The sequence below is a fragment of the Echiichthys vipera genome (assembly GCF_963691815.1).
Source record: "Echiichthys vipera genome assembly, chromosome: 10".
Taxonomy (NCBI): domain Eukaryota; kingdom Metazoa; phylum Chordata; class Actinopteri; order Perciformes; family Trachinidae; genus Echiichthys; species Echiichthys vipera.
Window position 1 is genome coordinate 21593111 of NC_139835.1, and position 14160 is coordinate 21607270.

The 14160-nt window shown below is 39.5% G+C and overlaps 1 protein-coding gene across 1 annotated transcript; it reads right to left on the bottom strand.

Moving 5' to 3' along the window:
* Positions 1-1037: 1037 nt before the first annotated feature.
* jam2b (junctional adhesion molecule 2b) lies at positions 1038-8004 on the bottom strand. Its single transcript, XM_083922055.1, has 10 exons — positions 7936-8004; positions 5134-5199; positions 4355-4465; positions 4036-4185; positions 3332-3513; positions 3135-3243; positions 2929-3036; positions 1676-1694; positions 1541-1586; positions 1038-1395 (listed from the first exon to the last, which is right to left on the bottom strand). The coding sequence occupies exons 1-10, from the start codon at positions 7985-7987 to the stop codon at positions 1357-1359; spliced, it is 882 nt and encodes a 293-aa protein (XP_083778181.1). The 5' UTR covers positions 7988-8004; the 3' UTR covers positions 1038-1356.
* Positions 8005-14160: the final 6156 nt, after the last annotated feature.

Consider the following 14160-nt stretch of genomic DNA (forward strand, 5'->3'; position numbering starts at 1 on the left):
TACTTTTTCATTGTTTGTTTTTTGTCATGTATGATCGTTTGCTTGAAGCACATTGAGGGTGCGCCTGTGGTATGAAATGTGATATATCAATAAACTTGACTCTACATCTGTTATGTGCAGAGACAGAACAAAAGAGGACAGGGTCTTGAATAAAAGTAAGCAAAGTGAAACCCTACGGTCTGTTCTGAAAATGTGTTACTTTATTTAAGCTTTCGGTTGAAGGCCTACTTCACCATGAACTAAGTTAGCACTAACATTAGCGTTAACTACCTCCAGTAGCACTTCAAAACACACTTTACTATTTTTCTTTAAGACATACTTTTATTTAGCCCTGAGGGGAAATTGGCACACTAACATTGGCACTAAACATAAACGGCTGAGGCTAATGGGAATATCACATTTTTGTGGAGATTTAGTCATAAATAAAAATGGGCTAATTAAAATTTTAACCATATTAAAACTCTATTGTCATCCCTAGAGCCATTTCATGATCAAGATCACATGATATTGTAAATATTAATGAGGCTATGATGCACACAAATTAAAAATAATGTACTCTTGTGGCTGGTTGTTTAAATGTGTATAAATGCTTTGAACACACGCTGAGTTTAACGACATTGATCAAATCCCCATTACGCCTCCGGCTCACTCTGCCTGCTCTGTACCACAAATAAGACAATAAACTCCAGTGTGCTATTTTTGTTTCATATTTGTTTATTGAACAAGAGATAGACTCATCAAAATAATATCAAAGATTTTAAGTTTCCAAAGCACCGTTCAGTGTTTGCAGACACCTGTTCGTTTGTACATATTATTTGTATATTATAATTTATACAACCAAAGATTAAACAAATACGAGATTGACACAAACATGTTTTTAAAAATATATATATAATATATAAAAATGTCAAAGATAAAAAAAAATCCTCTTCATCTAAATATAAATGAAAGGCAACAAGAAGGATACAGTCTATACAGTATTTCATAATTAGTGTGGATGAAGAACAGTTACTTGCCTATAGGTGGCGTCAGAGAGCTTAAACTTAAACTGAAGGGACGAGTTTGGCCCTGAAAGTCTGAGGAGTGGTTTGACACACAAGAAACACATGATCATGAAACACATTTGAGTTAAACCCTGAATGTACAGTGCTTTAAGTTTGTAGTAAAGATGAATCTATGAACTCTATTCAAAACTCTCAACACATAAATGCCAGTGTTTAGGAAGCAACAGTTTTTTTGCAAAATCTTGTTTACTCTTTGTTTTCGCTTAATGTCTGAAGATCTTTCGATCCCAGGAAGCAGCGAGCAGCCGTCCGGAAGCACGTCGACGCTCGAGTAACTTCACACTTCTGACTTTCAGATCATGAAGGAGTGAGTTTGTTTGTAGTGCTTGATCTGTAGAGAGCAGAGAGACATACAATAAATCATGTCCTTTAATTAGATAGTGACCGGCATTATCAGCAATTCATCAACAGAATTTAATGGCAACCCGGCGAGCAAAACAAGCCGTGACTTGATAACAATCCCTCTGATCACTCACATTGTGAATGGGAGGAGGGGGTGGAGGAGGGTTGTAGGACTTGGCGCTGAAAGACAAAAGGGTGGCACTTCAGTCTGAGCTCATTACCAGCCAATTAGACACAGCTAATAGGCAAAACAAGAGGGAAAGTCTTACCATTTTGTTTTCTTGTTCTCTGTTCAAAGAAACAAAAAAGAAAAGTTAACAACTGATATCACACTTGCCAAAGAAGTTGTACATTCATCTCTTTATCTGTTCATTATTCACGTGTGCATTAAGACTTGTGTTTCTGTCCACCTGTCCGATATTCATTCTTTTAACTCTCCTGAAGCAAATATCTGTCTAACTGCTGCATGCTTCACTTTGTGTGCTGTTTGATGCTGAGCAGGTAATTTGTCAGAGCGTTTTCACTGAAAACAAGGCTAATAAGAGCAGTTAGACTGAACCAAAACAATGAGGAACTAAAACACTCCATAAAGCTGAGGGGAAACTTCACCGGCCGGTCATTATTTAGTCGATTGCTCCTATAAAAATATTGAGTGCATTTTGTACTTTTATTTGCGTAACATTGTGAATGTAAGACCTTTATTTGCAATGGAGCACATTTACATTTTGATAGAGTTTTACTTAAGTAAGGGATCGGAATACTTCCACTGTCAAACTGTAGGTTAGCACACGTTTTCTTGCAACCACAGTCACCAATAAATGAATGATCAGTGCCATAGAAGAGAGATTGAGATTCATGATTATGCTTTCGCAAAAAACAGGTTTATAAAATGACCTGCCAGGTTTTTTTCTGTTAGGTTTCATCGTCATGAAGAGGGTCAAATTAAGTGACCCCATCCCAAAGCCAAGGGCGGGCCCATGCAAAAGTCAATGGTAACGTAAAGTACAACAATTGAATCACTAACAATTCAAGTTATATGTATTAACAGATACATTATTGTCACCATTAAAACACATTTCAACTTCATCTGATGCGCCACTCTTCACAGTTATTGTGAAAACGGTGCGGTCCGGTCAGTGTGCAGGACACAAATGTGCAGTGCAATCATTTCTTCAATTAATGTTAATGATTTTACTTTTCTCAAATCATTCATTGGAGGGTTTTTTGATTGTTTCATCAGTCTTATTTGAAAATAGCATTTTCTCTTTTTCTCTTCTGTTGTGAAATTACTAACCTGACCTTATGTCGTCTATAATCATATTGACTATACATATGCAATACAGAGCATGGCCAGGGTGAGTCTGTAACACTGGATTTCAAGGCTTATGACTAATTGAAACTGCATGTGTTGGTATTAGAGCTAAGGTGGATTGGTGTTGCTGGAGTGTCTGTGGATGAGTGGCCCGATTTGGAAAATGTTGTCCTCCAAACCATAATTCCTATGCCTGGTCTCACTACTCACTCCTGCAGCAGCCTTGCCGTCGGCAGATACACACACAGATGCAGCAGAGGAGGACGAGTGTCAGAAGACCTGAAGCACCTGCTATTAAAATTGTCATATTCACAGGATCTAGAGGGAGAGGATAAAGAGAATTTCCTCAGTCTTTGATGAGTGGGATGAGAAGACAAGTCAACTTTAAAAGAGGATTGGTTCCAAAAAGCACTTACATTCAATGACTTTCAGTTGTTGGGCCACACAGCTCTTGGGCGCCCCTACACTGTTAGAGGACTCGCATCGGTACATCCCTGCGTCTATTTTGGACACACTCTTAAACTTCTGCTCCAGAAAAAGACAAAGTGGGAGTTGAGTTGCAGACAGTCTGTGTTTATATACTCCTGGGTGCATAAGTGTGCAGCCCACTCACCAGTGTGCCCTTGTTTGTGTCAACATTGTATGGAGTATCTTCTGTGGTCGTCAGAGCCTTGTTGTCTTTGTACCAGCGGTAGGTGGCAGGAGGCACACTGAGTTTGTCCTTACAGAGAAGCTCCAGTCCTGAGCCAACAAATACAGAGCTCGGGACATCGCAGGAGGGGATGTGAGGGGGCACTAAGGAGGCAGAGAGAGTGAGAAAACACTACAAACGATTAAAATATGACTTCTGTTGATATATTTGGTTGTTTGGTGGGTGTATAAGGGTCTAGTGGTTAATTTGTGCATCAAAGAACCGATTTAACTGGACTGAATCAACTCCCTCTTTGTGCAAGTTAGAATCTATGAAATATTCACAGCCTAACTGTGCACTGATAAAGACAAGGCACCGTCCGCGTGGCTGAAGTGGCAGACAGATTTGTAATTGTTACTTTTTCTCTCAGTCCCGCTCACAGACTGCATGTCTTGTAACTAATTCCTGCTCACTTTCACACAAAAAAAATGCCACATTACAGCTAAGATGCTCTAACTTCAACATAGCTATTACTTTAAGGCAACATTTAATGTCCAACATGCTTTCCTGGAGAAAACCAAGTAAATGACATACGTTTAATGTCCATTTGTCTCACAGTGAATACATTCACCCTGATATATGCATATTTACATATTCACAAAACACTTCGAGGCTTCCTGTCATACCGAGCACATTGAGCGTGACAGAAGCTTCTCCGAGATTGACGTGGTCCTCGCTGGCAGTCACCTCACAGCGGTATTCCCCCGAGTCTTTCTGAGTAACAGAGTGTATCGTCAGCGTTGCTCCCTCCATCTTTGCCCGTCCTGCATAAGACCCTATAGTGGATGGTGACGAATGGACAAAGCTTAACTAAGTGCTTTAAAAAAAATGATTCATCAAAAGTAATTATGGAACGGGGATGTAATGAAAAGACAGCAAAATATCAGCTATTTCAGTTCAATGCAGTCAAAGGAATGCATGCAGTTAAGGTCTGTCGAGACTCACCAGTGAATTTGTGATTGAAGTACACAAATGTCACCCCCTTTCCTTTCTTCTTCCACTCGATTCGAGGGTTCTGGTCTTTCTCCGTCTTGAACTCACAGGTGAGCACAGCATCTGGAAGGACAGAAAATATAATAGCAAATATAATAGCAAAATCGACTCTGTTGTCACAACTATGTGCTCATTAAAAAAAGTGATTAGTATTAAGTACTTGATGTGCTGAAAAGATTTAAAGGACAGTTCTGCTGTTTTCAATCATTTCCTGTATTCATTCCTCCACATTTTGTACTTTGAAATGAGATTCCTGCTGTTTTCCGTTTATCTTTGTTGATTTTCTGAGAAAATATTCTGAAATGCGTGTTGATTCTGATATTCTCAAATAATGGGAAATTTATGGTGTACTTCTATAAACCTGATTTCTATTGGTTTGTCTGTTAATTTGACTGATTTGTTTTGAAATGACAAGCAAAACAGAAAAGCAGATATCAGATGTAATATTTCACTTTCTGTCTCATTTTGCTGTCAAATTGTTCCTAAATATTCACATTTATATAATTTACCTACCATGTGGCAAACTAAATGTGAAAATATGTTGGGATCTTCAAAGTAAATGGTTGTTAAGTTGTTCTTTAATCAATGAATAAATATAACAGGAAAAAAGAAAACTTAGACAATCACATTAGACAATTGTGTTGCTTAAAGTTGTTTTAAAGACACAAATTATATTTCAAAATATGAACTAAAAATTAAAAACTCATAAAAACATCACTGCACAGTCTCACCTGTGTGCTCGTGGACCTCCACCTTGGGTTTACTGCTGCTTACTGTCACCGACAGGCAGACGGGACCTGCAGGGGTGAGAGGATCAGTCAGTTGTTGTAAATCGCACAACAGTCTCCTCACATTACTGACTAGAACAAGAATTACATCTCGCTGCATTCGACATGCTAAATATATCTATAGATCCAACATGTTGGGGCTTTTTGGACTGCAGTGCAACAGAGAGACCAGAAACACAGACAGATTTGTAAACAGGATAAAAAGAACATGGAAATGAGCTGCAGCCTACACACACCAGTCATGAGTTCACACCGTATAGAGACTAGAATTATCAAAACTAGAATTGTACGACTCTCTCAACCAGGCAGGTTGCAGTTTAAATCCAAACTGTCCAGACTTACATAATGTTTGTAAGTATAGACTTTAAAGAAGTTCAATTTAAAAAAGCTTTTAAGCATTTTTTTGTTGTTGTTTTTGCTGCAACATGGATGCTTCACACACAGCTCGGCAGCACCGATGACCTTAACCACAGTTTCAAGATTAGCATCATCAATTCAGTATCCGACTAAATGTCTCCCACATAGCCGAGCACACAGAATATGTGCATATCATCTTCTCTGGATGTAAACACACACTCACACACACTCGTATAGAGTGTGTAGCTACATCCTGGTGGTGCCAGGAGCGGTGGCGTGTAGGAATGCAGGTGATGGATGACTGACAGGCTGCTTTATCCCGACCTGATAACCTCTTTTAGAGATCCCACACACACACACATACACACACACACACACACACACACACACTGAACCTTTAACCCTGACTCTCATACTAACCTAAACCGGATTTTAACAGTAGACCTGAATCTCGGCGCATTAACTAATCTCAACCCATAGTGTTCAAAACATATTTGAACACACGTGCAATGTTTTCTAAGATGCACTGCAAACGATTGTGAAAGCACCTTATTAGACCTATATTTTAGTTTGTTGTTAGGCAGCGACTCCTTATGGCTGTAGTAATTATGGCGGGAGCAAAGAAGGAAGTAAGGCGATATGGCGTAAGAGCACCAAAGTACGTGTTTGGAGGAGGTCCGGGTGGTGGAAGGGTCAAATAAACACAGGGTTTTACCCCAGAAGACTCAAAGTTGATTTTTTTTTTTAAGTTAAATAACTTTGTTACAGATGTTGAGCCCTTGACGTAGTTATGTTCGTGACTCATTTTAAGCCAACGCATGATCTTTTCCTAAACCTAACCAAGTGGTTTAGTTTCAAACAAGCACATATTTAAAACTGCGACCATTTCACAATGTTACATAAAACATCCATATATCGTTTTGGAAGTCATTGGTAAACCTAGGCTGTTGTGTAGGTATGAGGAACGTGTTGCATCATTGATGTTTTGTACAGAATTAATCTATATTATTGTTTATGTTTTAAAACCAGAGAGTTCTTAAAATCTATTTTTAATTCAGTATTACCAATCAAGCCACGTCGTTACAATTGACTGGACACTGATGAAAACATTTCTTCAACAGCCTTGTCCTGACTCAGGATAAGGATTTCAATCTTTTAATCTCTCTGAGGAAATATGGTCCTCATGAGTAAATACAAGAAAGATCAAAAACAAACGCCAGAGCTGCAATTATCAACAGTAAAGCATGTTGTTTGGAAAGCAGTCTCTGCCCCTCAGAAATCCCACAGCGACTTCAAATGCATTTTTCTAGATCCAGTCAAGAACAGGGTCGGTCAGGGCTATCTCCGAGCTGAAACTTTGGGATCTCAGACTCCTCCGTGGGGCTACGAAATGCGTTTCATCAGCCTGTAGATCTTGTGTTCAAACGGCATCAGAGAGGGTTCGATGTAAACACGAAGCCCAACCACTCCCTGCACAATCTCAACCTCTGATGCAGTCCCTGAACACATCACATCTCCTCCTCTTAACATGCCTAAATTCAATTATACAAACTAATGATCAATAAAATATAAATCAAAAAACAATCAGTCGGCTGAGGTATCACAACATTAATCTCAGCTCATCTGTTGCACAAGGCCAAATATGCATCGCTTAAAGAAAACATCTCTTAAATCAAACCACTTTGCTTTCATTAGTCAATTATTCAAAAATCACATCGTTATCCTGCAATTCCGAGGGACTGTACACAAAGTAATAGTGAGAAAGGAAGTCAGAAAAGGAAGGATCTTTTTGTTTTTTATCCTTTATTTATTTTATTTTTTTACCTTTCATGGTACACAATCTTAACTTCTTTATGCGTTGCACCCTTTTTAATGGTTAAGAAGTATTGGGGTGAGGGTATTGCAGTTTTTTCCTTAAAGAGCAGCAAATAAAATGTTAAACACTGTGGAGGGCTAAGTGAAACACTAGGTTGAACCCTCTCTCCCTACACCAATAACTTTTTTTGCACTCCCTAACTATCTCCTTTGGTGAAGGATTTACATTTATTCTGTTTCTTCCATGAACACCTTTAGAAACTTTACCATTTCCTCCTAAATTAATTAAACAAAAACTTCTCAAGACTCAGACAACAGAATATGTTGTGAAAATGTTGGAGAATATAAGAAGAGCATCCTATTAAAAACATAGCACAGGTTGTGGAAATACAGACTACCAGAAGCTCTTAACATGTCCACTAACATTGGCCGACACATGCTTTGTTGAACAGCCTGCACTGCATCCTCCGAAACTTCTAGCAATGGATCTATTACTTTATTCCAGCCTCTCTTTCTATTTTCACTTTAGCAAATTGCTTAATAAAGTTTCTAAAACCAGAAAAAGAAACTCACTGTGCAGTAAAGTGATGAGAAGAGGCAGCACCAACATCTTCATGGTGTTCATGTTAAGACACAATGAGGTCTCGGGTTGTTCGCTGGAGTCTGGATGACATTAGTTTTACTCCCAACTCTCTGCAGCTTCTTCAAGTTTCATCTGCAACACGTGCGCACTCTCGCGTATCTTGGACAACTGACGAGGAGCACGCGCATGGGGGGGGGGGGGGGGGGGGCTGTCCTTTCATCAGGGAGAGCACTGCCCTCTCTGCAGGCACAGCAAGCGGGGGAAACATGAGCTTTTGTATTGTGACAGTGGTCTGCTCTTTGACCATACAGTAACACCAAACCCATCTGTTATGTCCTTTAAATCAGCGTATTTGACATTAGAAAGCTTAAAAATGTCAAAGATTGATTTGCATTGTGGTTCCTGTGGTGCGAGCAGAGCGCCATTGCAGAGAAAGTAGTCACATTGCAGCCATCAAATGACAATTTGAAAATGTAAAATCATGTCACTCATAGTGATGAACCTTGAGAGAATTAACAGAATCTGCAGCTGCCCTTGGCTTTACGGAGCTCTATGATGACGATTAGGATTGATTAAGTTTCGACTAATTCTTTAGCTACTTTACTGTTCTGGTTCACGCTAAACAACAAAAAACGCTAACATTGAAGAGTGAACATTTAGCAGCTGAAGAGCCTAACCTATAACAGAGCTAGGGGAGAGACTGGACTTAAGTACATTCACCAGATGGCCAAAGACACTCAGCCACAAATGAAGGATCATGTTGCTCTGTAACTGCTGGATGTAAATAAGCAACTGTTTCATAACTTGAAGATTACATGTCAATGTTGTGTTGCTTGCCCGGGTGAAAGTCCTGTGTTTTGGGACCCATCCTCCACCCCATCCTTCCTCCTTACGCAGAAATTCACTGTGGAATAATACACCTCATGCTTTCAAAACATGGAATACACACAAATTAGCGTGCATTACTTTTCGTTGTTATACGTACGAAAACTGCATTAAAGCAGTTTGTGTGTTTACAACTTGTTTGTGCTGCCTCCATAAAAGAAATTCAGTTATTGCATGTTCCAAAGTAGTTTTTACGGTACTTACCTATACTTCACATGAGTATTTTCACTTATGCTACTTTATACTTTATACACTTCACAATCAAATATAATGATTTTTTTCTACACTTATCTAACAGTTAAAGTTACTTTCGAGGTTTTACAAATAAAATACACGATCGGTTTTAGTCGGCTGGTTAGGAACAGATAAATAGTCTCCCTTTAATCTTAACTACCTCTACCTTGACATTATTTCTTTAAACCATGTAATTGTCCATCTGACTCTTACAGATTAAAATCACCATGGTTAAGAGTTGTGTGTGTGTGTAATAGGAGGTGCAGAGATGGGACAGCTGCTGGCTGAGCTACTGTGTCCTTGGCTATTAGGTTTCTCACCACCAGCAGCCACACAACAGCTCATTGTCGCTCATTCTGGTTAATATGCACACATGCTTACATTTGTGGCCATGTGCACACTCAAAGACACACACATGCAGACATGTGTGCATACGCGCAAGAGAGAAATACAAAGTCACAAAATCTCTGCTGCAGCACCTGTTCACTATGAACGATCCCAGCTGCTCTGCTGTGAGCAGGCTACACAGTAACACACACATATCCATAACATCACAGCTCACCACACGCTGTTCACTTCAAGCAAACACGTTCCACACCAGCCTGGTCGCCAGAAAGAAATATTGTCATTATTCAGTTGTGCAAACGAGAGAAATGTTGATATGAAACATTTTTGGCATCCTCTAGCTTCTGAATGACACGCCCCAGGCTTTTAACTGACAGCAACAATCCTCAAACTCAATTACACAAAAGACATACTTATTTTAACCCACAATGTTTTCCTAAACCTTACCAAGTAGTTTTGAAGTCTAGACCTACAGTAAGCAGAGACTGCTTATTAGGGAAAGTTTTTGTTCGAATATATAACGTAATCACATGTTTTGTCGGTATGTGAGGAGCAGGGAATAAGCACAGGTTACAATATCTCTCAGATAATGATCTTTATGTGGACCAAACAAACATTAAGTACTGACACTCTGACAACAGCAAAGTTAGTTCAAGCACCACCCCCATGCCCCCTCCTGGTCACCCCGGTGAGGGTGAGCTAACTGCCATTAACACTGTAAGCACTGTCAGCACTGTTTGACATAAGCAGTGACAGCTGTGTGCAGGCAAACACAGCCCAGACTCTGTATATCGCATAAAGCCCCTATAGTGTTTTTCTTTTTTTAAATGGTGAGACTAATGCAAAATGGAGTATAATTAGTAATAATAAAGTGTGTTCTAAAAAAATAAAGGGGAAACTCAACCTACAGACTTTAACAATAACTTTCACTTTAAGATTTAATGGCAGGAAATGTGGCTACCTCCCCATCTTGAGGTGTCTTTAATTAGATGTACTTGCTTGCACATGCACTAGCAACAATAGCGAGAGTGATTCAAATGTAGACACACACACACACGAGGCAAAGCATTGCAAACAGTCAAACCAATCGGAGAGCGTGCACATGGTGAGCAGGTTAAGGAACAGAATCAGATACAGGTTCAGATGGCTGGATGGTAAAGCCACAAGCATCATGGAATCGATCAAGCAGGGAGTGAGTGGAAAAGGACCGGTTATACAGCCTATACTGCAGGGCTGATGAGAGAAATTGGAAACAGGTGAGCAGGTGAATGAGTGAGTCGCGGGCTAACTCCCATGGACCAGGGGTGTCACACTGGTAATGCAGTAAGCCACGTCTTTGAGCCAGTGTGCACATTACAAGCGCTCTGCAACAAAATGAAAAACGTCTTTTAATAATTAATTAATTACTTAATAATTACACTTTTCTTTACACTACATTTCCTGTAGTGAGATGTAAAAATATCTGCTGTGAAAAAGGTATACCAAAAAAAGCAGCAGCCACATATCTCACCACCCTACCAGCCAATCACAGCCATAGACAGCAGCTCAGAACAACTTCCCAGGTTTACATTAAATGCACACGGGCTGCATGATCTCAGGATCAACAAAACTAAAATACTAGAGGAAATAAATAGTCATTCTGATTCAGCGAACCCTGTTAAGACAGGCGATGTGAAGAAATACATTGACGCACACTAAAACCATTAATATTTATGGTTTATGTGTCTAGTGAACATGAGTTTAAAGTGCATCTCCTGGCCACAGTATTTCCTTTTTCATAATTTATTTATAGCAGCATTTTGTGGCACCCAAGAGGGACAGAAAATATGTTGTCAGAAATTAATTAAATTAAATATACTTTATTTTGAACATAAAATACATACATAGCCTATTGGGAAATATAATTCGTACCTGCCACCTGCCGAATACAGGGTTTACATATTCCTTAAATAAAGACATTTTTTTTTAAAGGCAAATAGTCAGGGATTCACACGGTGTTTACAATTCTAAAGCATATGTTTTAGAAGTGACAGACAAAAAAATGTAACGCCCCAAAGAAAGTGAGGTGAGGAAAAGACCCGGTGTATTAATTTCTGAAACTACAAATAATAATGGTCAATGACGCCAACAGCAATAAGCAACCTAAATGAACATTTCCCTGTGTGAAGGAGAAAGGAGTATGAAGAAGCAACATGCTTGTCTAGTTCGGCCCTTAATCAATGGATCGATGACGGTAACACTTAAATAAGGTTAATTATTTGCTGTAATTCAGCAGGTCAGAGTCCAGTAACTTGAAGGTTGTAAAGAATTGTTGTTGAGAATTACACACCAACTAATTCAGCACTAAACGTTCTTTTAGGCATCTTCTTTTAGAGGTAAAGCCTCCACTTTGTGGGTAGTTTGTTTATTAAAATGTCTAAATTGTGTATTGTTTTCACTTATATCCTTTGTTGCTTTTACATAAGGGGCCAGTTTTATTTTGGTCTCCAGTCAACCTTTTAATGACTCAATATCAGTTAAAGAATCATTAATCATCATTCTGAACACATGTTTAACATCTAAAATAGATACATATGCAGTGTAAAATAAAATAAAATAATAAAAGATTAACTTTAATATCTCTGTATTGAGAGTCAACGGCGACTGTTGTTCTGATCTGTCTTGAGACACAGTTCTTTATCAGTTATGATTATTTACTTTCCTGGCTGTATACAGCATCATTGGATGACAATGTGAACTTTCTACCCCCTTAATTATGATGGACTACTTGCCAAGAGGAAACCAGAGAGAAAAAATAAGTGCTTTTAACAAGATAAGGTAAGAGGAAGGTCCTGTTTTATGACTTACTGAAAGAAAGTAGACATAAAAGGGGTTGGACTTATGTTGTTCATAAAGATCAGGTGTGCTAGAAACCAAACACAGAGCATATGAACAGGTGGTAATAATTCACGGGTACAGGGCGCAATTGACAGTAAATAACAGTTTACAATCCTAAATACAGATTTAGTCAAGGTCACAGGTCGAAATGAAGACGCTGGTATTACTCTCGCTGAGTCTAGCAGGTAAGAGATTAACATTGTTCTCCAAAAAACAGATTTCTTCTTGTCTTTTCATCGTGTCGTAGAAATAAGCTTAACGCTGATGATTTTGTGTTTATTCTCAGCAACATTTTAATTACTTAATGGCTGTGATGACTGATCGTATCTGACTGCGGTGATTTGATCTTTGAGCTTTGTCACGTCCTTAAAGAGTAAAGTTAATTATCAACACTGTGTTTATCTCATCATACCACGTACAAATCATTCGTTATTTCTTATTTTTTCACAGCACAATAACTCATTCATAACTGCTTTTGCAAGAAATAAAACTATGAATAAATGTAAATAGATTAGAAACAATCATACTTTGGCTCAATGTGCATGGATGGATTACTGAACGTATTTATCTGGCACAGATCAGCACAGATCAGTTTAAGTAACTGTTACATCTCTTGTTGGAAGGTCTATTAAATGACTATAAAAAAGATATCAAGTGATCAGAAAACAACCATAAAGAGAGGCAAAATGACCACAAAGAGACACAGTCTGGCAGTCTGATTGCCTCAAAAGATGTAGATTGATCAGAAAAAGGTACAAAAGACCACAAAGAGACACAAAACAATCACAAAAACACACACAAAACAAACACAAAATACACAAAAAAACCTCAAAGTTACACAAAATTACCACAAAAAGACACAAAACAACCACAACGAGAGGCCAAATGACCACAAATACACACAAAGTCTCATAGTCAAGAGTGTCTGGAGGAGGAGGGCTGTTACATGGCTGTGCCCAAAGGCCCATTGTCTCGTAATCTGTCCATGGGTGCAGGTTATTTCACCAGTAATGTTATTGTTATCTTTTGTTGTCTCTTTGCAGTGGCTCTGGGAATGCCTCCATTGGCTCCAGGCTTGGTACAAACCCCTGTGTTGATTGAAGAAGAGCAGAGCCCTCTGCAGGCAGACTTGGTCCCTGTGCAGGGTCATGTGGTGGTGGAAGATCCTGCACCACAAGTCAGGCCAGGCTTTGTGGAGCTGCAGGAAAAATTGGCCCCGGTGCCAGTGGACATGGAGAAAAGTGTGGTGGAACTAGAGCTTAAAGTGAAGCCACAAGTTAAAGAGGAGCACACGGGTGACGTAAAGACAGAGGTTAATACAGAGCCAGAGCTAAAGGAGTCAGAGGTTAAGGTGGAGCCAGAGGTTAAACCAGAGCCAGAGCTAAAGGAGCCAGAGGTTAAACCAGAGCCAGAGCTAAAGGAGCCAGAGGTTAAACCAGAGCCAGAGGTTAATCCAGAGACAGAGGTTAAACCAGAGCCAGAGCTAAAGGAGCCAGAGGTTAAACCAGAGCCAGAGCTAAAGGAGCCAGAGGTTAAACCAGAGCCAGAGGTTAAACCAGAGCCAGAGCTAAAGGAGCCAGAGGTTAAACCAGAGCCAGAGGTTAATCCAGAGACAGAGGTTAAACCAGAGCCAGAGCTAAAGGAGCCAGAGGTTAAACCAGAGCCAGAGGTTAAGGTGGAGCCAGAGGATAAGGTGGAGCCAGAGGTTAATCCAGAGCCAGAGCTAAAGGAGCCAGAGGTTAAACCAGATCCAGAGCTAAAGAAGCCAGAAGTTAAGGTGGAGCCAGAAGTAAATCTGAATCCAGAGGTTATGGCCGAACTAAAAGGTAACGTGAAGCCAGAGGCTGAGATGGAGCCAGAGCTTAACAATGACC